The sequence below is a fragment of the Podarcis tiliguerta genome (assembly GCF_965153285.1).
Source record: "Podarcis tiliguerta genome assembly, chromosome: 17".
Classification (NCBI taxonomy): Eukaryota; Metazoa; Chordata; class Lepidosauria; order Squamata; family Lacertidae; genus Podarcis; species Podarcis tiliguerta.
In genome coordinates, this window is record NC_139550.1 from 9,299,043 (window position 1) to 9,322,794 (window position 23,752).

Below are 23,752 nucleotides of genomic sequence, written 5' to 3' on the forward strand. Positions count from 1 at the left end.
AGTACTCCAGGTGAGGTCTGACCAGAGCAGAATACAGTGGCACTATTACTTCCCTTGATCTAGATGCTATACTCCTATTGATGCAGCCCAGAGTTGTAGTCCAAAAATGTTTGGAGGGTGAGTCTTCTCTTCTCATGAGGTGGTCAAAGTATTGGAGCCTCAGCTTCAGGATCTGTCCTTCCAGTGAGCACTCAGGGCTGATTTCCTTAAGAATGGATGCGTTTGATCTTCTTGCAGTCCATGGGACTCTCAAGAGTCTCCTCCAGCACCATAGTTCAAAAGCGTCAATTCTTTGGCAATCAGCCTTCTTTATGGTCCAGCTCTCACTTCCATACCAAGCATGTACTTGCAGCCATAAGAATTCCAATCCCCATTACAAATGGAAGATACAGAGACCCCCAGTTCTGTCTGAGACCATGGCAGGGGCAAATTGTTAAAGTTGCAGGCATACACTCGATGGTTCTGTTTTGGTGGCTCACCAGACACACAGTGTTTATTTTTATTTTCAAAATGCACACCAGGTATAACTGTTAGAATTCCTGCTCTGTGATTGCAGTCATGGGATTGTTGTCTATCATGTGACTGTATATGTTTTGACTCCACAGAGTGGGAAGTGACGGAGACAGGATGTTTGTGTTACTGTGTTCCGTGAAGTGGGATTATTGTCCTTTGTTCATTCTCTTTGCTGCCTGATGCTAGAGAGAGAGGGAGCCATGTTGCAATGCTCCGTGTGTGTTTATATGTAAATAAAGTAGATTAGCCTAAATGCTGAGTTGCTGAGGTCTGTTACACAACTGTGCAAACTCTGCGGATCCCTAAGTGTGCCCGTGTCAGTTGGCATCGGTCCCTGTGATGTTCGGGCTGAAGAAAGCTTTTGAAGCTCCTGAATGATCGACCAGGAGGGAGCGAACATGCCAGTCGGATATGTGTCTCTGCCAGGGTCCTACTCGAGTGTAGGCTGAGCTCCTGACAATAACTACAGGCCAAACCCCTTCTAGTTTGGCCCTCAAGTGCCTCTAGTACCATATTATATGCTTTTCCGGCACTCCAGCAGAATTGTAGCATAAACGGAGCCCAAATTTTTGCCACCAACACTGCTTTGCCCCATGTTTCTCACCTACTGCTGGAATGGCATCCCCAGGCCCCAGACACTTAAAAGCCACAGCTTCCTGCTTGGCTCAAGCCAACATGGCTCCTGGTGCACAACACCCAGCCGATCAGAGCTCCACTTTCTGCTGAGAATTCCCAGCGGCAGCCCATTTCTACCTCAGCGCACAAAGCCAAGTGTAAACCTAGCCAGAATTGGGTGGGTAAAAGTGTAGCAGGAGACAGACCATCCATTTTGGGTGGTGTTGGTGAGAATATAGGCATGAAGAAGAGAGTATGGGGAGAGCAGAGAAGTGGCGGTGCATAGATATTGAAAATTATCCAAAGGGGACTTAAGTATGAGATGATCTTGCTCCTTGACAAGGAATGAAGATCTCCAACTCCTCTGTGAAGTTAGAAACAAGATATGTCCCATATATGGAGACATCTTGAGGGATGAGCTTCTGCACCTCTTGCTGGGTGGTTGTATTCCTAAATAATTGCATTCCTAAACTGGATTTTAAAAGAAATGGGTATAGCCAAAATGTATGGTTATTTGCATCCGCTTAAGTTAGCTACTTGGGACTTAATCTGCTTCTCCTTTCCACAGCCTGTCAGCCAGGGTTCTATCGTCACTCGCTGAAGACCGACCAGTGCCTCAAATGCCCTCCAAACAGCTTCTCCAGTTCTCCTGCTGCCACAAGCTGCCCCTGCCTCGAAAACTTCTTTCGGACTCCCACTGAGGACGAAACTGCTGCTTGTACTCGTAAGTCCTGGGTGGGAGTACTGTGGTCCCCCAGATGAGCAGGTGGAATCCCGTTCTCACCTACTTGAAAAATGCACTTACTCAACAAATAGGAAAGCTCCAGAGTGGTTCTGATTCCTGCCAAAAGGAGAGCAAGTGGCATTTGGTTCTAAATTTAAGTGGCGCTGAATGCAAGCTGCAGCTGTAAAGGAACAATTAAGAGTGCGTGCAAAGGCTTCCGGTTGTTCTTTTGCATCTGTGGCTTTACCTGTCCTGCACCTGATGTCATGCAAACGGCAGGGTAGATGCTGCCTGCCCAAAACGGCCTTGTGGAGCAAAGTGATCTGGAGGTTCCGAATTGCTGCTCCTTTATATGTCTTCCAGGTGTCTCTGGCCACAGAGTACATGGATCCCTCTGTAAATCCCAACAATGACCCTGTGTGGTAGGTTAAGAGGCTGTGACTGTCCCAAGGTCACCCAGTGACCTGCATGACTGAGCGGGGTTTTGAACCCTGATCTCCCAGGTCCTAGTCCAACACACTAACCACTACACCACACTGCCTTCCTAGAGTACTTCTGCCATAGGACAGCCGTAAACATTTAGTAAGTAAATAAATATGGGGAAAGCAAAATGTCACTTACGAGAAGGATCTGAAACATTTTCCTTGAAGCCTGAAATGGTTTTATTCTGGATTGTTTCATTTGAAGTTTTGATGTGCTCTAAAACCGCTTTGAGATTTTTTAAAATTTAAAACATAAAGCAGTATAGAAATGAAAACAATAATAATATGTTGGAATGGAGATATTTATATCCACTGTACCTGTCCCCAGGTGCAGGGAAAGAAAAAGAAATCTAGATAGAACCCTAAAGGTAAAGGGACCCCTGACCATTAGGTCCAGTCGTGGCCAACTCTGGGGTTGCGGCGCTCATCTCGCTTTACTGGCTGAGGGAGCCGGCGTACAGCTTCCGGGTCATGTGACCAGCATGACTAAGCTGCTTCTGGCAAACCAGAGCAGCGCACGGAAACGCCGTTTACCTTCCCGCCAGAGCGGTACCTATTTATCTACTTGCACTTTGATGTTCTTTCGAACTGCTAGGTTGGCAGGAGCAGGGACCGAGCAACGGGAGCTCACCCTGTCACGGGGATTCGAACCGCCGACCTTCTGATCGGCAAGTCCTAGGCTCTGTGGTTTAATCCACAGCGTCACCCATGTCCCTAGATAGAACCCTACAGCGCACTATATTTATAAGCTTTAAGGTAGGTACGGATAGGGCTAGAATCTCTTTGCAGGATTGTACTTTTAACACGCTGCCTCCTTTTGCCTTTCCAGGCCCTCCTTCGGCTCCTCACAATGTCACCGTACTTATTGAGGGGACTGAGGTCACCCTTTCGTGGCAGGCACCCACGGATCAGGGTGGGCGCGAAGACCTCTCCTACAGCGTCTCCTGCCAGCGTTGCAGTTCCCCAAAATGCAGACCCTGCGAGAGCAGCGTGACTTTTTCTCCCGGCGCCCTAGACCTCACCCAGCAGAGTGTGGTTGTGAGCGGCCTGGAGGCTTTCACCAATTACAGCTTCGTTGTACGGGCTCATAATGGTGTGTCAGAGCTCAGCCCTGCCTTGCACAGCAGCAGCAGCAGCTCTCCTGTCCGGGTTTTGGTGGGCCACGCAGGTGAGTCGCTGTGACGTATGTGAGGAAGAGGAAGTGAGCACAACCAAAGCAAATAAAAGCCGAGCTGCATTTTCCCCTTACGCTGCAGTCATTAGTTAATTGCAAATGAGTGTGTGCAGGGGGCAAATTTACAGTTCTTAGATCAGTGATGGCCAAACTTGGCCCTCCAGCTGTTTTTGGCCTACGACTCCCATCATCCCTAGCTAACAGGACCAGTGGTCAGGGATGATGGGAATTGAAGTCCCAAAACAGCTGGAAGGACAAGTTTGGCCATCACTGTCTTAGATGCTTGGATCCTGACGAAATCTGAGGTACTGTAGGGGCTAAAAGCATGAACTGTGTACAAGGGAGTCCTTGACTCTCTTCATGTTCCAGCCATGAACTCTTTAGCAGACCCTCCAAGTGTCCTTATTTTCCAGGGACGGTCCCGGATTGCAGAAGCCGTCCTGGTTTCTGATTTGATCCCAGAATGTCCCGCTTTTCCTGGGGACACCTCTATTTTCATCAGAGAAATGTTGGAGGGTACTGGAGTTATGCAACCCCTGACCTAAGGAGATCTACAACCTTTAGAAGACATCTGAAGGCAGTCTTGTATAGGGAGGTTTTTAAATGTTTAATGTTTTATTATGTTTTTGTGTATGTTGGAAGCCGCCCAGAGTGCCTGGGTGAACCCAGTCAGATGGCTTGTTATTATTGTTATTATTATGGAACAGGACATCCCTATTTTCATTGGAGAAATGTTGGAGGGTCTGCATTAGGCAGCCCTAAGGCTGCCCACTCTCTTTATCAGCCTCAGCTCCCTAACCACATGAGAGTTTGGGGATCATAGTCCTGCTATAAAGGGCTGGTGTACGGCAGAATGGGGGGGGGGGCTCCAATTGCTGCTGGTCTCCGGCTCCAGTCAGTCCCAGAAAGCATAGCCAACAGCCAGGAATGATGGGAGTTGTAGTCCATCAACATCTTATCACAGGTTCCCCACCTCCGGTGAAAGGAATGTTGAGGTAATGACTGTAAAGCATTTGCAGCCCTCAAGAGAGAGATACGTAATTGCTGAGCCGGCTGCTGTATTTTGTCAACACAATTTCTCTGTTGTACCGGATATGACATTTGTCCAGTATTTAAAGCTCAGCGGTTTATTGTCTAGGGTAGGGGGTGGAATGCTGGTCTCTAGAGAAATTTGGCAGATGTAGCAAGCCTGTAGCGCTGGTCTGAAAACTAATTTAACAAACTGATTATTGTAATGTAGATGCTCTTCAGCCTTTATGCATCCTAGTCACTCTTGGCAGAACTGTTATCGTTCTGTTTGCTTTATGAAGGCAACAGAATTAGAAGCTTATTTGTGTTCACACAAGCTAACAAAACCATTTCCCATATCCCTGTCAGGCCTTTCCATCCCCATTGGTGGCCACTATCACAAACCGTGTACAGTGGTACCTTGGGTTACAAACACCTCGGGTTACAGACTCCACTAACCCAGAAGTAGTACCTTGGGTTAAGAACTTTGCTTCAGGATGAAAACAGAAATTGTGCGCTGACGGCACAGCAGCAGCAGGAGGCCCCATTAGCTAAAGTGGTGCTTCAGGTTAAGAACAGTTTCAGGTTAAGAACGGACCTCCGGAACGAATTAAGTTCGTAACCAGAGGTATCACTGTATTTAATCTGCAAAACCTTTGTTGTGGATGCATCAGTGAAATAGGAAAGTTGATTCTTCAGTCTAAGAGTTGCCAGACAAAATGGCAAAATTTGTTTTGAGTTCCCTGGTGCCATCATAAGCACATGAACCGCTCCTTCTACATTGTTGTGTGTGTGTGTGTGTGTGTGTGTGTGTGTCTGTGTGTGTGTGTGTGTTTAAAGAGTCAAATTTTTATGTTGCAGAAAGCAGCTTATAAAGAGAGGTGGTCTTTTTGAACGCAGAGTTAATCCAGGACATATCTAAGGCAGGCTGTGGTACAGACAGCATTGTGGTTTCTTCTCTGAAGTCTGTGGGATTCCCAGAAACAAAAGTGACGTTGGAAATTCACACCCTTGTGCCTCAAGACGCTTTTATGAGTTGTGTCATTCTTAGAAATGCACTTCTGTGTACAAGAAGCAGTATCCAAAAAGTAGAAGGAAGTGAAGTCAAATGGGAGTGAAAGTATGTGTGAAGGATGCTAGCAAGTTCTGACCCATGGGTCTCCTGGTCTGCTGCTCTAATGACAGCCCAGATGCGGCCCTAGAGACAGCCGCCCTACTTTGGCTCAGAGAAGGGCAAGCTCTGCGCAGAATTTGTTAGGTTTAGCCAATCTGCTGCTAACTGGGCAGAGTCAGGAAAAGCAATGAGATCCAGAGCTTTCACTAAGGGAACGGGGGTGTGGGATGAATTGCAAAGAGCAGGTTACACTTTGACCATCTCTCCTTTCTTTATGTGCAGTCCCTGGCAAGGTGACTGATCTCATCCTGGCGAGGCGAAATGACAGCAGCCTCTCTGTGACTTGGTCACCGACACGACATCGCAGCCGTAGCTCCGTGAACTACGAGGTTATGTACTTTGAGAAGGTGAGAGATGCTCTTCCTTTGCTCAACACCTGCAAACTTCATCAATGTTCTCCTTCCATTTCACAAGTTGTTCAAGTCCTGGGCTGCATCAATAGGAGTATAGCATCCAGATCAAGGGAAGTAATAGTGCCACTGTATTCTGCTCTGGTCAGACCTCACCTGGAGTACTGTGTCCAGTTCTGGGCACCACAGTTCAAGGAGGACACTGACAAACTGGAACGTGTCCAGAGGAGGGCAACCAAAATGGTCAAAGGCCTGGAAATGATGCCTTATGAAGAACGGCTAAGGGAGCTGGGCATGTTTAGCCTGGAGAAGAGGAGGTTAAGGGGTGATATGATAGCCATGTTCAAATATAGAAAAGGATGTCACCTAGAGGAGGGAGAAAGGTTGTTTTCTGCTCCTCCAGAGAAGCGGACACGGAGCAATGGATCCAAACTACAAGAAAGAAGATTCCACCTAAACATTAGGAAGAACTTCCTGACAGTAAGAGCTGTTCGACAGTGGAATTTGCTGCCAAGGAGTGTGGTGGAGTCTCCTTCTTTGGAGGTCTTTAAGCAGAGGCTTGACAACCATATGTCAGGAGTGCTCTGATGGTGTTTCCTGCTTGGCAGGGGGTTGGACTCCATGGCCCTTGTGGTCTCTTCCAACTCTATGATTCTATTAAGTCCTATAGCACATGGGTTTGGAACCTCTGGCCCATGGATTCAGTTTTGCCTGCCAGGCTGTTTCCCTCAAACCACACCTGATGTCATATGCGATGTTAGGTATGGGGCAGGTAGAGACATGGTTGGATCAGCTGGTCCCTTCAGAAAGCACCATTGAACTCCCTTCCCTGCACATCAGCTAAAGCACGAGGAGTTCAGTCCTGCTTGGCTGTTATCTCTCCCCTCATCCCCATGGACCAACTTTGACAGATGGGTGGGATAACCTACCTGTCAGACACCTGATGCCATTATTATGAATTCAGGTGATGGACAGGTGGGTGCTAAAGATCTTGCCTCCTGGGCCAGAAAGGTTCCCAACCCTTGCTATAAAGGTAAAGGGACCCCTGACCATTAGGTCCAGTCGTGACCAACTCTGGGGTTGCGGCGCTCATCTCGCTTTATTGGCCGAGGGAGCCGGCGTACAGCTTCCGGGTCATGTGGCCAGCATGACTAAGCCGCTTCTGGTGAACCAGAGCAGTGCACGGAAACGCCGTTTACCTTCGCCAGAGCAATACCTATTTATCTACTTGCACTTTGACGTGCTTTAGAACTGCTAGATTGGCAGGAGCAGGGACGAGCAACGGGAGCTCGCCCCGTCGCGGGGATTCGAACCGCTGACCTTCTGATCGGCAAGTCCTAGGCTCTGTGGTTTAACCCACAGCGCCATCCGCGTCCCCAAGCCTTGCTATAGCACAGCCTAATTGTTTTGCAGGGAGAAGAGAAGCACTACACTGTCCAACACCTCCAGGAACCCCAAGTAACTTTGGCGAATCTGCAGCCTGACACAGCTTACCTGATGCGCGTGCGCTCCATCACAGACTCTGTAGCTGGGCCATATTCCCAGGAACAGGAATTCCGCACCCTTCCACAAGGTAGACCCCTTGATGCCCCACTTTGTTTGTAAAGGAGGGATTCTTGCTAATGGATTTGGGACTAAACTAGATGCAAGGAACAATTCAGATTGGGATTGTGTTGCAAGTGCAGGAAGCTAATTTTCCACCCACTCCAAGCTGTTTTTCTAAAGGAAATCACCCCATCCCTGAAGTTGCTATTTGTGACATTACCTACCATGACTCCACTGGTGTGTGTGGATTTTCATAAGGAAGATAAGGAAAATGGAACAAACTTATACATACACACACACACACACTTGCTCGCAACTTTTCCAGGCATTATATGGTAGTATTCCTGTAAAATCTTTTTTACTCAATGGGCTCTAAAACACTTGAGGTCATACTTTTTTGCTGTTAGGAAAGTGATGGGGAAATGCATTATATGGTGTAGGATAACAGTTTATTTATAGTCTCTGTACAAACAAATCAGGATGGGTGCTCAATATATAAGTTTCTAGGAGGCATCCAGATACTGTCGCAGCTTCCTTTTTAAATTGTTTTACTAATATACTGTTTGGTTTTTCGGCATGGTAATTAGAAATGCTTTCAGATCTGCATTGCAAAACTAAAACTAAATGCAAACAACTTCCCTTTGGAGACTGAGAGCTGTTTCATGCAGAAGTTGTATTTGCTGCCTGAAGCTCCCCTCTTCGTTACACCAGCTTCCTGCAAGGAATGCATAAACTGTGTGGGGCAAGTCTATGTGCCTAAACTCCTGGAGACATGAACCTGTAAACCCTTCTTACTGTGGCTTTCTAGTGCCTCTTGTTGCTAAATTTATTACTTCCTCTTCATCCACGGGTCCCAGAACAGGTTACAACAACTTAAAATTCATAAGAAAAAAACAGTTAAGACAAGTCACAAGAATAGGTTGGGTTCTGATAAGATATCAGAGGCCAGGATAAAGAGGCACATTGGCAGCATCCACCCAAAGCTGTAAAGAAGCCAGACACACCTCTTGTGGGGAGAGAATTCCACAATGTAATAATAATAATAATAATAATTTATTATTTATACCCCGCCCATCTGGCTGAGTTTCCCTGGCGGCTTCCAATCAGGTGTTAAAAACAGTACAGCATTAAATATTAAACACTTCCCTGAACAGGGCTGCCTTCAGGTGTCTTTTAAAGATAGGATAGTTGCTTATTTCCTTCACATCTGAAGGCAGGGTGTTCCACAGGGTGGGCGCCACTACCGAGAAGGCCCTCTGTCTAGTCCCCTGTAACCTCACTTCTCGCAATGAGGGAACCGCCAGAAGGCCCTCGGTGCTGGATCTCAGTGTCCGTGCTGAACGATGGGGCAGGAGATGCTCCTTCAGGTAAACAGGATCAAGGCCGTTTAGGGCTTTAAAGGTCAGCACCAACACTTTGAATTGTGCTCGGAAACATACTGGGAGCCAATGTAGATCTCTCAGGACTGGTGTTATGTGGTCCCGGCGGCCACTCCCAGTCACCAGTCTTGCTGCCGCATTCTGGATTAATTGCAGTTTCCGGGTCACCTTCAAACATAGCCCCATGTAGAGCGCATTGCAGTAGTCCAAGCGGGAGATAACCAGAGCATGCACCACTCTGGCGAGACAGTCCGCGGGCAGAAGGGTCTCAGCCTGCGTACCAGGTGGAGTTGGTAGACAGCCACCCTGGACACAGAATTGACCTGTGCCTCCATGGACAGCTGTGAATCCAAAATGACTCCCAGGCTGCGCACCTGGTCCTTCAGGGCCACAGTTACCCCATTCAGGACCAGGGAATGTAGAGGCTGTCACAGAGAATGCCTTATCCTGGGCCACCACACCCCCAAACTTCTGAGGGAAGTAGAACTAACAAGAGGGCCCTCTCTGCTGGTCCTAACACCTGAGAGGGTCTGTTGGCACACCTTGTACATTTGCTGTGGCATAAACATGCCACAAAATCTGCTAAGAACAATGGCTGTATGAAACTTCTCTGAAACCCATCCACTCCCCACTGTGGCCCTTGGATGAGATAAATAAGGTCAGCAAAGGCATTTTAGGAAACTAGAACTAAGGATAACGCCAAGCATTGTTTCCAAAAAAAGACCAAAATGCACTTAAAAAAATTATCCACACAGCACTCAGTACTGAAAGTGTAATTGGGATCTGGGCCAAGCCACTCACTTACTAGTGGTTCCATACCCAAGGTAAATACTGAAGAAAGCATTTGGGATAAATTTGGCATTGACATCATGAGCATACACTTCATAACAGTTCAGCTCCTCAAGTCCTTCCAATGACCTCTCAGATCAGGTATTTATAGATAAAGAGTTTTGATAAATAGGACAGCAAGAGAACACCCAGGGTGCTCACTGTTTGGGGTTTAATGCGCATTCACTTTCTGTGTATATTAAAGCACGAAAAGTATCAGGGTTTGTTTGCCTGGGGCTGACGTGCCTGGCTGAGGAATGGGGTGGTTGTTGTTGTTGTTGTTTAGTCGTGTCCGACTCTTCATGACCCCATGGACCAGAGCACGCCAGGCACTCCTGTCTTCCACTGCCTCCCGCAGTTTGGTCAAACTCATGCTGGTAGCTTTGAGAACACTGTCCAACCATCTCGTCCTCTGTCGTCCCCTTCTCCTTGTGCCCTCCATCTTTCCCAGCATCAGGGTCTTTTCCAGGGAGTCTTCTCTTCTCGTGAGGTGGCCAAAGTATTGGAGCCCCAGCTTCACGATCTGTCCTTCCAGTGAGCACTCAGGGCTGATTTCCTTAAGAATGGATAGGTTTGATCTTCTTGCAGTCCATGGGACTCTCAAGAGTCTCCTCCAGCACCATAATTCAAAAGCATCAATTCTTCGGCGATCAGCCTTCTTTATAGTCCAGCTTTCACCTCCATACATCACTACTGGGGGGAATGAAGTTATCTCACTTATATACATTGTAGGAAACATGTAAGTAGCATTTATATGCACAAAATAGACCAAATAATTCGTGGTCTGTACTCTGAAAAATCGGAGGCAAAGGTGGTGTTTTATTGGACATTGGGCTCTAAGTGTATATGTCACTTCTTCATTACTTTTCCTTACATCTGGTTGAAACAAATCCCGTGCTTTCACATACCTATGCATACAGTTACTCTGAATCCTTATGGAAATCCAGATATATTTCTGGAGTGGTGAGCCCTGGCTAGGGTGGCCTGGCGCTGGAACGGTGTCTATAACCTGCGTTTTGCTCTTGCAGACACTGGAATGCCCTCTGGAGGAGTGATTGTCAGCATAATCTTTGGAGTTCTGCTGTTTATCGGTCTGGTTGTCGGTCTCCTTGTTTGCCGAAGGTAGAGATGGCGGTTTGCGAGGGTGGAGGGAATCCTGGGCATTGTTATTTGGTTTGTTCTGTGCTCTGGATGGTTACACCATCTCTGTTCTGATGTTTATCCTTATCTGTTTTAGGCACTCTTATCGACGCGGAGCCCGGCGATGCCACAAGCAATCCGGCTACGACCGAGGTGAGCACCTGGAGTCAGGGAAGGCAGAGGAGGTGAAAGGCTTAGGAGTTCAGAGCCCCAAACTACATGTAACTGCAGACCAGCCAGACGAGCATTTGAGAATATCAAAAGCCACTTTGTTGGGGATGGTCAGTAGTGCAGGGTTTTTGAGGGGGCATGTGTGTGCAGGGAGAGTGATGGTTAACTTTTCCTCAGCAGGTGTACTTCTGCTCCTCCCCTCCTCCATGCTACGTCCCTCAATCTGAAGTCCAGATACATATTGCCAAGCACAAGCTTACACTCAGGCCCGCCAACTGTAAGGGGCCGCCTTGTCTTCAGCCTCTTCAATATTTGTTGGAAAGGGCCGGGACAGCTCAGGGCTGAGGGGGCCTGGCATGCGCCATCCACACACATTGCGTGTTGCAGCTTCAGCAGCTGGCTCCTTCAGAGTGCTCGGTCTCTTCCAGGCAGCATGACATCACACTGTGACATCACACACACGCGATACACGACAGGCCCCCTCTTTTTTAAAAAATGATTTTTACTGGTTTTGCAAAATAAATCTCACAATTAAATTTTAGAATCAAACAAGAGTCTTCCGAATCTTAGGACCTACCTCCTCCCCTCCAGGATCCTGCCAGAGCCCTCACACCTCCTACCCAAACCCAGCCACGGACTGGGGATGCGTCAAATGGTGCTGAGGACCGCACTATAAGACCTCGCTTGTTGGACTACCCTGATCTAAAATCTTTAAAATAAAATACAGTGGTACCCCGCAAGACGAATGCCTCGGAAGACGAAAAACTCGCAAGACGAAAGAGTTTTTCGTTTTCTGAGGTGCTTCGCAAGACGGATTTCCCTAAGGGCTTGCTTCGCTAGACGAAACGGCCCTGCCTCTCCTGTCATGGCGACGATCACTGCACGCACACACGCTCGCTCGCTTCCCCGCTCCTCCGGCTCCCTCCCACCTTCCCGCTGACGGTTAGTGCCTCGTGCCGCTGCCCACCCCCCTCGCGCGCTCCCCTCAGAGAGCCGTTGCCGCCAGCGCCTCTCTCTCCCTGGAGTCGCGCTCCTGAGGCCCGCCGCCCTCCAGCAGCCGCGTCGCACGGTGGCCACAACGCGCGGGTGAGTCTGAGGTACCGGCTGCGGCAGCTGTCCTGCTTCTCCCCGCCCCTCCCCGCCGTTGTCAGTGTTTAAATGCAGTGGTGCTTCGCAAGATGAAAAAACTCGCATAACCAAAAAACTCGCGGAACGAATTAATTTTGTCTTGCGAGGCACCACTGTAAAAGCTGAATATCCAGGCAAGAAGCCTGGGATATTATTGCTCATTCACCACCGCCGCCACAGCCCACTTCTCCCTGTGTCTATAACCTTGAACGAATTTCCACCTTACTTTTCATCCATGGCTCTGTTTCCCCCACATTTGTCCATCTGAAGTCCTGTTCTATATTTTTCCTAGCACGGTCATAGGGAAACCACAACACTCAGGCCTAGTTAGGGCCTCAGATCTTAGGAGATTGGGTGATCCATGCTCATCCTTCCACCACCTGATGTCGCATGTGGCATTGGGCATGGGAGAGTTCAAGGCGCAGGTGCTTCGAAGGAAGAAGAAGAAGAAGAAGAAGAAGAAGAAGAGGAGGAGGAGGAGTTTGGATTTGATATCCCGCCTTTCACTCCCTTTTAAGGAGTCTCAAAGCTGCTAACATTCTCCTTTCCCTTCCTCCCCCACAACAAACACTCTGTGAGGTGAGTGGGGCTGAGAGACTTCAAAGAAGTGTGACTGGCCCAAGGTCACCCAGCAGCTGCATCTGGAGGAGCGAACCCACTTCACCAGATTACAAGACTACCGCTCTTAACCACTACACCACACTGGCTCTCAAAGAAGAATTAGGAGCACACTCCCAAGTGTGCTTTTGTTTCTTCCTTTGCAGGCAAAATTCAGTGCTTTTAAAACTTGGCAACTTTTCCTGTTCTCCTTCAGCTTCAGTACATTTGCTCTAGTAGCTTTAGGCTGTAACCTTACACAGTGAGATTTACTTTCCCAAGCCAATACGTTTAGGGCTGTGATGTTGGCTGGGGGAATTTTTGCGTCTTACTGTACCGAAAGAGCCGCAAAACCTTTGTGCAGAAATCATTTACAGTGATGGTGTTATGTACTGAAGTTCTCACCCTGGGCCAGCAGGGGATACTGTAGATAGTTATGCAAATAAGGGATCGAAAGTGACGTTCAGTGATTGGATAGTTTTAGAAAATTGTTACAGTTACGTTGTACTGGAGCTCTATATAAGCAGGCTGACTGAACCCTTCAGTTCAGTTCTGTTCTGGCCTGTGAATAAACAAGAGCTGTTTGAAGAATCGCTGTGATATGTTCACCCACAACTTAACAGATGGCTCTTTATTACAGATGAGATTTGGTTGAAGCCATACGTTGACCTCCAGCCCTATGACGATCCCAGCAGGGGTGTCCTAGAATTCACAAAAGAGCTAGACCCATCTGTTGTCACCATGGAGACTGTTATTGGTGAAGGTGCGTATCATGAGGTTTCTGCTCTCTCTGGTCAGGAGATCCCCTTTTTCTATATCCCTAATACCCGCTTTTTCTTTCCTCTGAATGCTTCACAGGCGAATTTGGGGAGGTCTACTGTGGGACCCTGCGTTTCCCAGGGAAGGAACGTGTCGTGGTGGCCATCAAGACCTTGAAGTCAACTTACTCAGACTCAACATGGTGGAACTTCTTGCGCGAGGCGACGATCATGGGCCAGTTCAATCACCCCAACATTGTCCGCTTGGAAGGAGTCGTTACAAAACGTAAGGGCTCAGCCATAATAATAATAATAATAATTTATTTTTTATTTTTTATACCCTGCCCATCTGGCTGGGCTTCCCCAGCCACTCTGGGCGGCTTCCAAAAAAATATTAAAATACTGCAATACACCAAACACTAAAAGCTTCCCTAAACAGGGCTGCCTTCAGATGTCTTCTAAAGTTTGGTAGTTGTTGTTCTCTTTGACATCTGGTGGGAGGGCGTTCCACAGGGAGGGTGCCACCACCGAGAAGGCCCTCTGCCTGGTTCCCTGTAACTTGGCTTCTCGCAGTGAGGGAACCGCCAGAAGGCCCTCGGTGCTGGACCTCAGTGTCCGGGTAGAACGATGGGGGTGGAGACGCTCCTTCCGGACCGAGGCCGTTTAGGGCTTTAAAGGTCAGCACCTGCACTTTGAATTGTGCTCAGAAACGTACTGGGAGCCAATGTAGGTCTTTCAAGACCGGTGTTATATGGTCTCGGCGGCCGCTTGCAGTCACCAGTCTGGCTGCTGCGTTCTGGATTAGTTGTAGTTTCCGGGTCACCTTCAAAGGTAACATGATGGGGCAGGAGCGCCTGGTGGTGGAATGGGACTGTTTTCACTACATGGAATCACCAGTGATTGTGAGGCTTCTGTGGAAGGTACTGGAGCAGCATGTGGGAGCTACCAGATTCAGTCCTTGGCATCTCCAATGAGAATAATAATAATAATAATATTTTTTTTGTACCCTGCCCATCTGACTGGGTTGCCCCAGCCACTCTGAGTGGCTTCCAACATGCATAAAAACATAATAAAACACCAACATTAAAAAGCTTTCCTACGCAGGGCTGCCTTCAGATGTCTTCTAAAGTTTATATACTTATTCCATAATAATAATAATAATAATAATAATAATAAATAATAGAAATCATCCCTGCCCTGTGAGCTGCTTGGAGGACTACATAGCAGGCAATAACTGGGCAAGCTTCATGTGTTCAAAAGGTTAAAATGACTTTTCCATTTGGATTTTTGGGGGAAGCCCAGAGAGCCACTACCAGCCGATGGGAAGTAAGGTGAGGGCAGCACAAGTAATTTTCTTTTCTTTTCTTTTTTCTTCCCAGGACACCCAATGATGATTATCACAGAATACATGGAAAACGGGGCTCTGGACACCTTCTTACGGGTGAGTCCTTTTTCGTCAGTCGCTTAGGCATCGCCGGTTGGTACAGCTGTATCAGAGCTGTATTAATTCAGATTGCAGGTGGAGACTCCATGCAAAAGGAAATTCAACCTAAGAAAATGAGCACGTTGGAGAGAGAAGGGTCAGCTGGAACCTGTCCCAATGCCAAATCATTTTCTATATGCACACTTTTTTATTTTTGCATGGAGGAGTATTTAGCCATGTCATTCCCCAATGCCACTACAAAGTGATGGAGCCTGAGTTCTTTTCTCCAGTTTTCTTTTAGCATTATTGGGGGTTGTTGTTGTTGTTTCAGATTGATTTGATAAGATTTAATTTATATTAGCCACCTTGGAATCTCTTACCTTGAACGGCTGGATATTCTTGGGAACTGAGTATCTTGGGTCATGCCTGGATAAGTTGTGACTGACTGGGCTGAATGTAGATCCATCAGCCATATCCACCAGCCCATCAGGAACTCCAGGACCCCCCCCCCCCCCGATTTTGTGGTCTATCTGGGACTAAGAAGCAAAGGGCTGGCAAGCCACAGTCCATGACTGTTGCACACTGTATTTGGTTTTTGTGGGACACAGGCTGGGGTGGCCACAGAGCCTAGGACTTGCTGATCAGAAGGTCAGCAAAGGTCGAATCCCTGCGACGGGGTGAGCTCTCGTTGCTCGGTCCCTGCTCCTGCCAAACTAGCAGTTCGAAAGCACGTCAAGTGCAAGTAGATAAATAGGTACCACTCCGGCGGGAAGGTAAACGGCGTTTCCATGCACTGCTCTGGTTCGCCAGAAGCGGCTCAGTCATGCTGGCCACATGACCCGGAAGCTGTACGCCGGCTCCCTTGGCCAGTAAAGCAAGATGAGCGCCGCAACCCCAGAGTCGGCCACGACTGGACCTAATGGTCAGGGGTCCCTTTACCTTTATAACGTTTCATTGCCATGACAATTCCGAAACTGCATTCTTCACTGTGAAACAAGCGGCTAAGCACAGTGAGAAGACTTTTCTTTGTGCCTGTGTTTGTGTTTCAGGAGAACATGGACAAGTTCAGTTCGGTGCAGCTTGTGACGATGCTGCAGGGCATTGCCTCGGGAATGACCTACCTGTCAGACCGCAACTATGTGCACCGGGACCTGGCGGCCCGCAACATTCTGGTGTCTCATAACCTTCAGTGCAAGGTTTCAGATTTTGGTCTTTCTCGGATATTAGAAAACGACGTGGAGGGAACTTACGAAACGAAGGTAAAATTGTGAAAACAAGAGAAATGAAGTAGGGAGTAGGGCTGGGCGATGTATCAATATATTATCCAAAACTGGTTTGAAGTCCATATTGTGATATTGGTTTCATAGTTTTTCACCTGGCAATATATTGATGTGTGTGTGTGTGCGCTACGCAATAATCACCGCATGGGGAAAACTGTGAAGCCAGCCAATGCCTCTCCACATAGCTCCATCCTTATTTCAGACATTGTGATATATCAGTATTGGCGATGTTTAGCTGGTGATATATCAAGACGCACAAATAACTGGGACATTTAGTTCAGTTGTTGTGTTAAGGCAACTTTTCCTCCAGTGTGACCTTGGCTCTGTGCCAGCAGAAGACAGGCTGCTGTTTGTCTCATAGAGCTGGGCCAAAACTAGCACATGTACTCAGAACTCCAATGAGCCAAACGGCAGGTAACTTTCTGATTGTTTAGACTGGGTATGGTGAAATGCCTATATAAAGTACCGTATTTTTTGCTCTATAAGACTCACTTTTTCCCTCCTAAAAAGTAAGGGGAAATGTGTGTGCGTCTTATGGAGCGAATGCAGGCTGCACAGCTATCCCAGAAGCCAGAAGAGCAAGAGGGATTGCTGCTTTCACTGCTCAGCGATCCCTCTTGCTGTTCTGGCTTCTGAGATTCAGAATATTTATTTTCTTGTTTTCCTCCTCCAAAAACTAGGTGCGTCTTGTGGTCTGGTGCGTCTTACAGAGCGAAAAATACGGTACTTAAGGGAGTAACACAGACCAAGTCAGAGCATTCTCAGAAATAAAGTTTTATTTTTTAAAAGTACAAATAAAATGGTAATTGAACAGTGGGAAACTTTCCAGGAACTGAGAGGGAAAGAGGAAGAAGGGGCTGTACAACAAGACTTTGGTGTCAAGAGGCAGAAGGAAGAAGACGATTAAAGTATGAAATGTAGTCAGAGAGAGGAGAACTTCACCAATCCTTTTCAGTTTTGTCGGAGAATGGGCACCAGGGTCCAAGGGTATGAAGATGAGCATCCAACAGGACCCTGGCTGGGATGTCTGCCAGAAATCTAACATACTTTAAAGTACAGTGGTGCCTCGCAAGACGAAAAGAATCCATTCCGTGAGTCTCTTCGTATTGCGGTTTTTTCGTCTTGCGAAGCAAGCACATTAGCGGATTAGCGGTTTAGCGGCTATTAAAGGCTTAAGGGATTAGCGGATTAGCTGCTAAAAGGCTATTAGCAGCTTAGTGCCTTAGAAAAAGGGGGTGGGGAGCGGAAAACCCCCCCCCCCCCAGGAATCACAAGACATTTTCGTCTTGTGAAGCAAACCCATAGAGAAATTCGTCCTGCGAAGCACCTCCAAAACGGAAAACCCTTTCGTCTAGCGGGTTTTCCGTCTTGCGAGGCATTCGTCTTGCGGGGCACCACTGTACTGGGACGTGGAGACTCAAATAGGGCCAGGACCATTATAGACTTGAGAAGGGGCTTGATGGATATGAAAAGATGATGTTGGAAGAGTGATTTCCAGGTTTGAACTAAAAGAGGTTTAATGTTTTCCAGTACTACTAATATCCTACTCTTTAATTAAGTAGGCAATTGATAATATTGGACCTCAAGGGAGCTTGGGCATTTGCCTTCTCAGGAGGTCCAAGTCCAGCTGGGTTGGGGGCTACTCTCTTCTCTATGTCATTAGAGAATTTTGTCAAGAAACCTGGATTTTGCCCTCTGCATCTTGATAAATTACTTCCCACTACATTCAAACAAGATGGAAACTTTATGATCCAAGGTTCCAAGGAACACCAGCTTGAACTCCTGGCAACAACACCACGTTTTGCTTGCTTGCTTGCTTGCTTACTTACTTACATGTTTGTGTTTCACATCTTTTTTCTACGCCGGGGAAGGAAGAAGGGAGTGGCTTTGTGGGCTCCTAGATTGCAGTTGGATAGCCAAACCGTAGTTTCCACTTCACAATTGCAACCTCTTTTTCAACAGGGTGGCAAGATCCCTATCCGATGGACAGCGCCTGAAGCTATTGCCCATCGAATCTTCACCTCAGCCAGTGATATCTGGAGTTTTGGCATTGTCATGTGGGAGGTGCTGTCCTATGGCGACAAGCCATATGGGGATATGACCAATCAGGAGGTAAGAGGGTCAAGGGAAACACTTATTGAGCAAGGAAACCACCTCCTGGATTAGCAGAGCTGGAGCTGAACTAGAACAGATCGTAATAAAGAACACGTTTCCAGATTTCCCCATGGCCCAAAATTCCGTTTCCTACTTTCCTGAAGGGAGCAGCCATAGTTGGGCAGCCCAACTGAGATCCATTTGTCCTGAGTTTCAGTACATTAACCAATTTGATTAAATCTGCATAGGAGAAAAAACAATGGGTTGCGTCCAGTGCTCTGCCAGCATAAATCTGTGGGTGCAGTAGGGCTTCCATTTCTTCTTCTCCACACTCTCCCGAATCCACTTTGGAGGATCTCCCAACCCTCTGAAGATGATTTTGGGGGCATGCAGGGGCTGGTTCGAATCCCCGCGACAGGGTGAGCTCCCGTTGCTCGGTCCCTGCTCTTGCAGTTCGAAAGCACGTCAAAGTGCAAGTAGATAAATAGGTATCACTCCGACGGGAGGGTAAACGGCGTTTCCGTGCGCTGCTCTGGTTCACCAGAAGCGGCTTAGTCATGCTGGCCACATGACCCGGAAGCTGTACGCCAGCTCCCTCGGCCAATAAAGCGGGATGAGCGCTGCAACCCCAGAGTCGGCCACAACTGGACCTTCAGGGGTCCCTTTACCTTTACTAGGGCCTGGAGAGGACAGGGGGCTTATCTACTTTCCCTCTGCTCTTTCCAAGCACAGGTCCATGCTTAAAAGCTCAGTGTCTGAGTGTGGTTTTGTTTTGCCCCAAGCTTTCCCCTCAAAAACCTGCTCTTTAGCGCTCAATTGGAGCAAACGTCAATTCAGGCTTTCTGTGGATTGCTGTTTGCTCTGACTGAGCTTTAAAGAGCTCCAGAGGGAAATTGTGTACTTGGACATAGTCCCTGGAAAAAGCAGAGAAAAAGTGTGAAGCTCTGAGAGGAAGAGGAAACTCTTGTTACCAGCAAAGCTCAAGTTTTGGATATGGCCCAGCAGTTTAGAAGGGAACCTCACACACTGCTTTCAAATGATGTGCATCTAATACAGTAGCAGCATCTCTCCTTTAAGAAGTATTTCTCCTTCTCAAACACGCGGAAATGGATGCATTTTCTAAGATGCCGCTCATCCATAACTTTTGCTGTTCAACTTGTATCGGAATTACTTTTAACAGAAGAATGTGGTGACCTCCTTAGCTTATACGTTTCTAAGGTTTAAGGTGCTGGTTTTAACCTTTAAAGCCCTATACGGCCTAGGACCCTCGTACCTGCGGGACCGCCTCTCCTGGTATGCCCCACAGAGAAACCTACGGTCTGCAAATAAAAACATCCTGAAGGTCCCAGGCCTCAGAGAGGTTAGGCTGGCCTCAACTAGAGCCAGAGCTTTCTCGGCTGTGGCACCAATCTGGTGGAACGCTCTGTCACAAGAGACTAGGGCCCTGCGGGACTTGACATCTTTCCGCAGGGCCTGTAAGACAGAGCTGTTCCACCAGGCCTTTGGTCAGGGCGCAGCCTGACCCCCTCCTCTGGCAATCTGCACAGGGTCTTGCTTGCTGGTTGCCATCAATTTGTTTTTGATTGATTTTATGGTGAAAAGTTTTTAGAATGTTGGATTGTTTTCATTGTTGTTAGCCGCCCTGAGCCCAGCTTTGGCTGGGGAGGGCGGGGTATAAATAAAATTTATTATTATTATTATTATTATTATTATTATTATTAATGAATTAATCAAATGGATTAAATGTGGCAGTTCCAATTCCAAAGGATTTCCCAATAGACATTACGCTCCTGAGAAAGTAGCCCTCAACTCCAGTTTCTTGGGTAGCTGTGTGCTGAGGAATGTTTGCCCTGTTCACAGTGATCTTGTGTTTTACCTGGAACAGGTGATGAAGAGCATAGAGGATGGGTATCGGCTCCCCCCACCTGTGGACTGCCCATCCGTCCTTTACGAGATCATGAAGGTGTGTTGGTCATATGACCGGACCCGGAGGCCCCGCTTCCGTGAGATCTTCGCTCAGCTAGAGCACTTCATCTCCAGTCCACATTTGCTTCGAACTGTGGCCGACTTTGACCCCAGGTAAGTGATATGCAGGGCAATACTTGGGGGACAGAGCTGTGTAAATTTGTGTGCATGCACACAGGCACACACAAAGGGGAAGAATCCAAAAAAAATCTGAATTCTACATGCAGTCTTAACAGCATTACCTTGGTTCTTGAATGGCTTAGTTGTCGAACAAATCGGCTCCTGAACACTGCAAACCTGGAAGCCGAACGTCTGACGCGGCTTCCTTCTGCTTGAGTGCAGGAAGCTCCTGCAGCCAATCGGAAGCCGCGCCTTGGTTTTTGAACAGTTTCGGGAGTGGAATGGACTCCTGGAACAGATTAAGTTCGAGAACCAAGGTACCACTGTATTTATATATATTATTCGTTAATCACTTTTCTTACCAAGTTAATTCAAAGCGGCTTTCATTAAAACAAATTAAAAACCAACATTAAAAACCTAAAAACACAAAGGCAGAACCAGGGGTCCCACCCCACTAAAAGAGGCAATGCCACCCTTCAAATTAAGGGCCCAAAGCTCAGGAGAAAAGGACTTGCCTGGCACCTAAAGCTGGATAAAGATGTTGTCAGGCCCAATTATGCATAGCTGGATAATCTCTTTTCTTTTGGCCTGGCTTATTCCCTGCATGCTGAATTCTGTACACACCCTTGCATTCTGTGCTTTTGGAGCACGTCTGCCGAGTTGTACCCTGGCCTTCAATGTGTTCGTGGCATCAGTGCCAGCCTGGGTTGCATCAAGTGCCACAGTGGCTTCTCCATGCTAGTCTATGGGATGCCATAAACGCCCCCCGGGTAAAGGGTAGACATTTCTCTCCAGCTCCATCAGAAGGGGGTGGGGGGCGTGCTGGTCTTCCCATGAACTGCATTGATTTTAAGTGTCGCATCAGATCTGAAAATGCCTATCAATCCCCAGGGTGACGCTCCGCCTCCCCAGCTGCAGTGGCTCCGATGGGATTCCTTATCGGTCTATCCCAGAGTGGTTGGAATCCATCCGCATGAAGCGCTACATCATCAACTTCCGCACTGCCGGCCTGAACACCATGGAATCCGTCCTGGAGCTTTCTGCCGAGTAAGCACTGGGCACCCTGAATTTGGGATTCTGCTCTTCCAGGGCAGAAGAGAGGAGAGGGAAGGGAGGACATGCAGCTAGGTGCCACCGTGTTGATTGCACCTCCCCACAGCATACAAAGACATTCAGGGATGCAGGTGGTGCTGTGGTCTAAACCACTGAGCCTCTTTGGGCTTCCTCATCAGAAGGTCGGTGGCTCGAATCCCTGCAATGGGGTGAGCTCCCGTTGCTCTATCCCAGCTCCTGCCAACCTAGCAGTTCGTAAGCACACCAGTGCAAGTAGATAAATTGGTACTGCTGTGGCGGGAAAGTAAATGGCATTTCTGTGCATTCTGGCTTCCGTCACGGTGTTCCGTTGTGCCAGAAGCAGTTTAGTCCTGCTGGCCACATGACCTGGAAAGCTGTCTGTGGACAAACGCCGGCTCCCTCGGCCTGAAAGCGAGATGAGCACCGCAACCCCATAGTTGCCTTTGACTGGACTTAAGCATCCAGGGGTCCTTTTACCTTTACAAAGAAATTCATATGCACAGGATTAGCAAAAGAATCTCTCTGCCTGTCCGCTGATGCCTTAACTACCAAGCTTGTACCCCTCTACAAGCACTTCTCATTATAGCTGTTCTTAGGGTTGCCAGCTTTTCTCACCCTGCTCTCTTCTATCTGGGTTCTGTGCAGACATTGAGCAGACACCGCAGCTTTTCCTGGTACAGAGGCCGAGTGACCAGGAAAAGGTTTCCATGTGCTAACTTTCTCTATGTTAAGCTATAATTCAAGGACGAGAGGAGGGCCAATAAAAGGCCAAAATCCTGGCCAGAAGATTGAGAGAGAGAGAGACATTCTCCTGCTGCTTGTAAAGACAAGAGTGAGATAGATCCTTGTATCTAGATCATGATTGCCCAACCGAGTCTGTTGCTGTGGCTGAAAAGCAGGCAGAGAACCAACAGCTTAAGTCAGAGCATAATCCGAAAGAGTCACAGTGATGCTTTGTTGGAGAGCAGAGAATATGTGAGTTAAGAGGCCTGGTTAACCTTTGGCCTTCCAGATGTTGTCAGACTCCCAGCTGCTGTCAACCCCAGATAGCATCAACAAGGGTGATGGATAATGGGAATTGAGAGTCCAACAACATTGGGGGTGTGCAAAGGTTCCCCAGCCCTGAGCTAGAGCCATCTCCATCACAATCTCATTTTGTATGTGGGCTGGTAACAAGCAGGGTGGTTCTTCCCCCCACCCCCCTTCAGAAATGGAGGTGGTTTGAATAGGGCAATTTACCTATTCATTTACTCCCTCCTGCCTCACAGTTGACTCTGGTGTAACAGGTTTTACAGTGGTACCTCAGGTTAAGAACTTAATTCGTTCTGGAGGTCTGTTCTTAACCTGAAACTGTGCTTAACCTGAAGCACCACTTTAGCTAATGGGGCCTCCTGCTGCCTCTGCGCCGCTGCTGCACGATTTCTGTTCTCATCCTGAAGCAAAGTTCTTAACCCGAGGTAGTATTTCCGGGTCAGCAGTGTCTGTAACCTGAAGCATATGTAACCCGAGGTACCACTGTATAGGTTTCTGTAAGGCTGCAAAAGCTGGCCAGAGAAGTCAGCAAGATAAAAAAAGATCCTAGTAAAGGTTTACTCAAGAACTGATTTCAATGGGACCTCCTTCCTAGTGAGCAGGCATAGGATTCACTGGCAAGCTGGATATGTAAGAAATATTTGCAGAAGTAATAAGCGTAGCCTATTAAGAGCATAAGATAAAATCACTAACGCATACCAAAATACCGGACACATATGAAAATAATCATATGGAACCAAGGAATTAGCATCAGCATACCAAAATTCACATGAGACAGTTAAGATAACTGCTGGCATCCATCACACTGCTAAGGAATTGTTGCACTGTGTAAGATTGTATTTGTGCATCTTAGTATATTTAATTTTATGGATGATATACTATGCTTTAGCAGAGTGACACTTTTGCAGGTTCTGCCCATAGTTTTGCGTTGTGCTTGCCGTCTTACAAATTCAGCTTCCTGAAGCTCTTTTATCACCTTCCCAGTGAATTAACATGTCTTTTTTAGGATCTGTCACAACACCTCCAAGCGCTCTATAATATGTTGTCTGACTCCCAACTTGCAGAGAGTTTTGCCAGATCCACCTTGTGAGACAGCAACTGGAAATGGTGATATTTCTGAGCTGGGTCCATGCCTTGAGCTCAGCTGAATTTCTAGGAATGGACTTTGGTAGGACACA

The 23,752-nt window shown here is 47.6% G+C and overlaps 1 protein-coding gene across 2 annotated transcripts in view; it reads left to right on the top strand.

The window, feature by feature from the left end:
* EPHA1 (EPH receptor A1) overlaps positions 1-23,752 on the top strand; it is a 78,430-nt gene that overhangs the window by 52,916 nt on the left and 1,762 nt on the right. For both annotated transcript variants that reach the window (XM_083419637.1, XM_083419636.1), the window contains exons 5-17: positions 1,697-1,852; positions 3,164-3,502; positions 5,913-6,037; positions 7,454-7,613; positions 10,821-10,914; positions 11,030-11,085; positions 13,469-13,591; positions 13,687-13,872; positions 14,966-15,027; positions 16,059-16,268; positions 18,252-18,401; positions 20,269-20,462; positions 21,360-21,515. In XM_083419637.1, the coding sequence (XP_083275763.1) occupies positions 1,697-1,852; positions 3,164-3,502; positions 5,913-6,037; positions 7,454-7,613; positions 10,821-10,914; positions 11,030-11,085; positions 13,469-13,591; positions 13,687-13,872; positions 14,966-15,027; positions 16,059-16,268; positions 18,252-18,401; positions 20,269-20,462; positions 21,360-21,515 (2,011 nt within the window). The remainder of the gene's footprint in view (positions 1-1,696; positions 1,853-3,163; positions 3,503-5,912; positions 6,038-7,453; positions 7,614-10,820; positions 10,915-11,029; positions 11,086-13,468; positions 13,592-13,686; positions 13,873-14,965; positions 15,028-16,058; positions 16,269-18,251; positions 18,402-20,268; positions 20,463-21,359; positions 21,516-23,752) is intronic.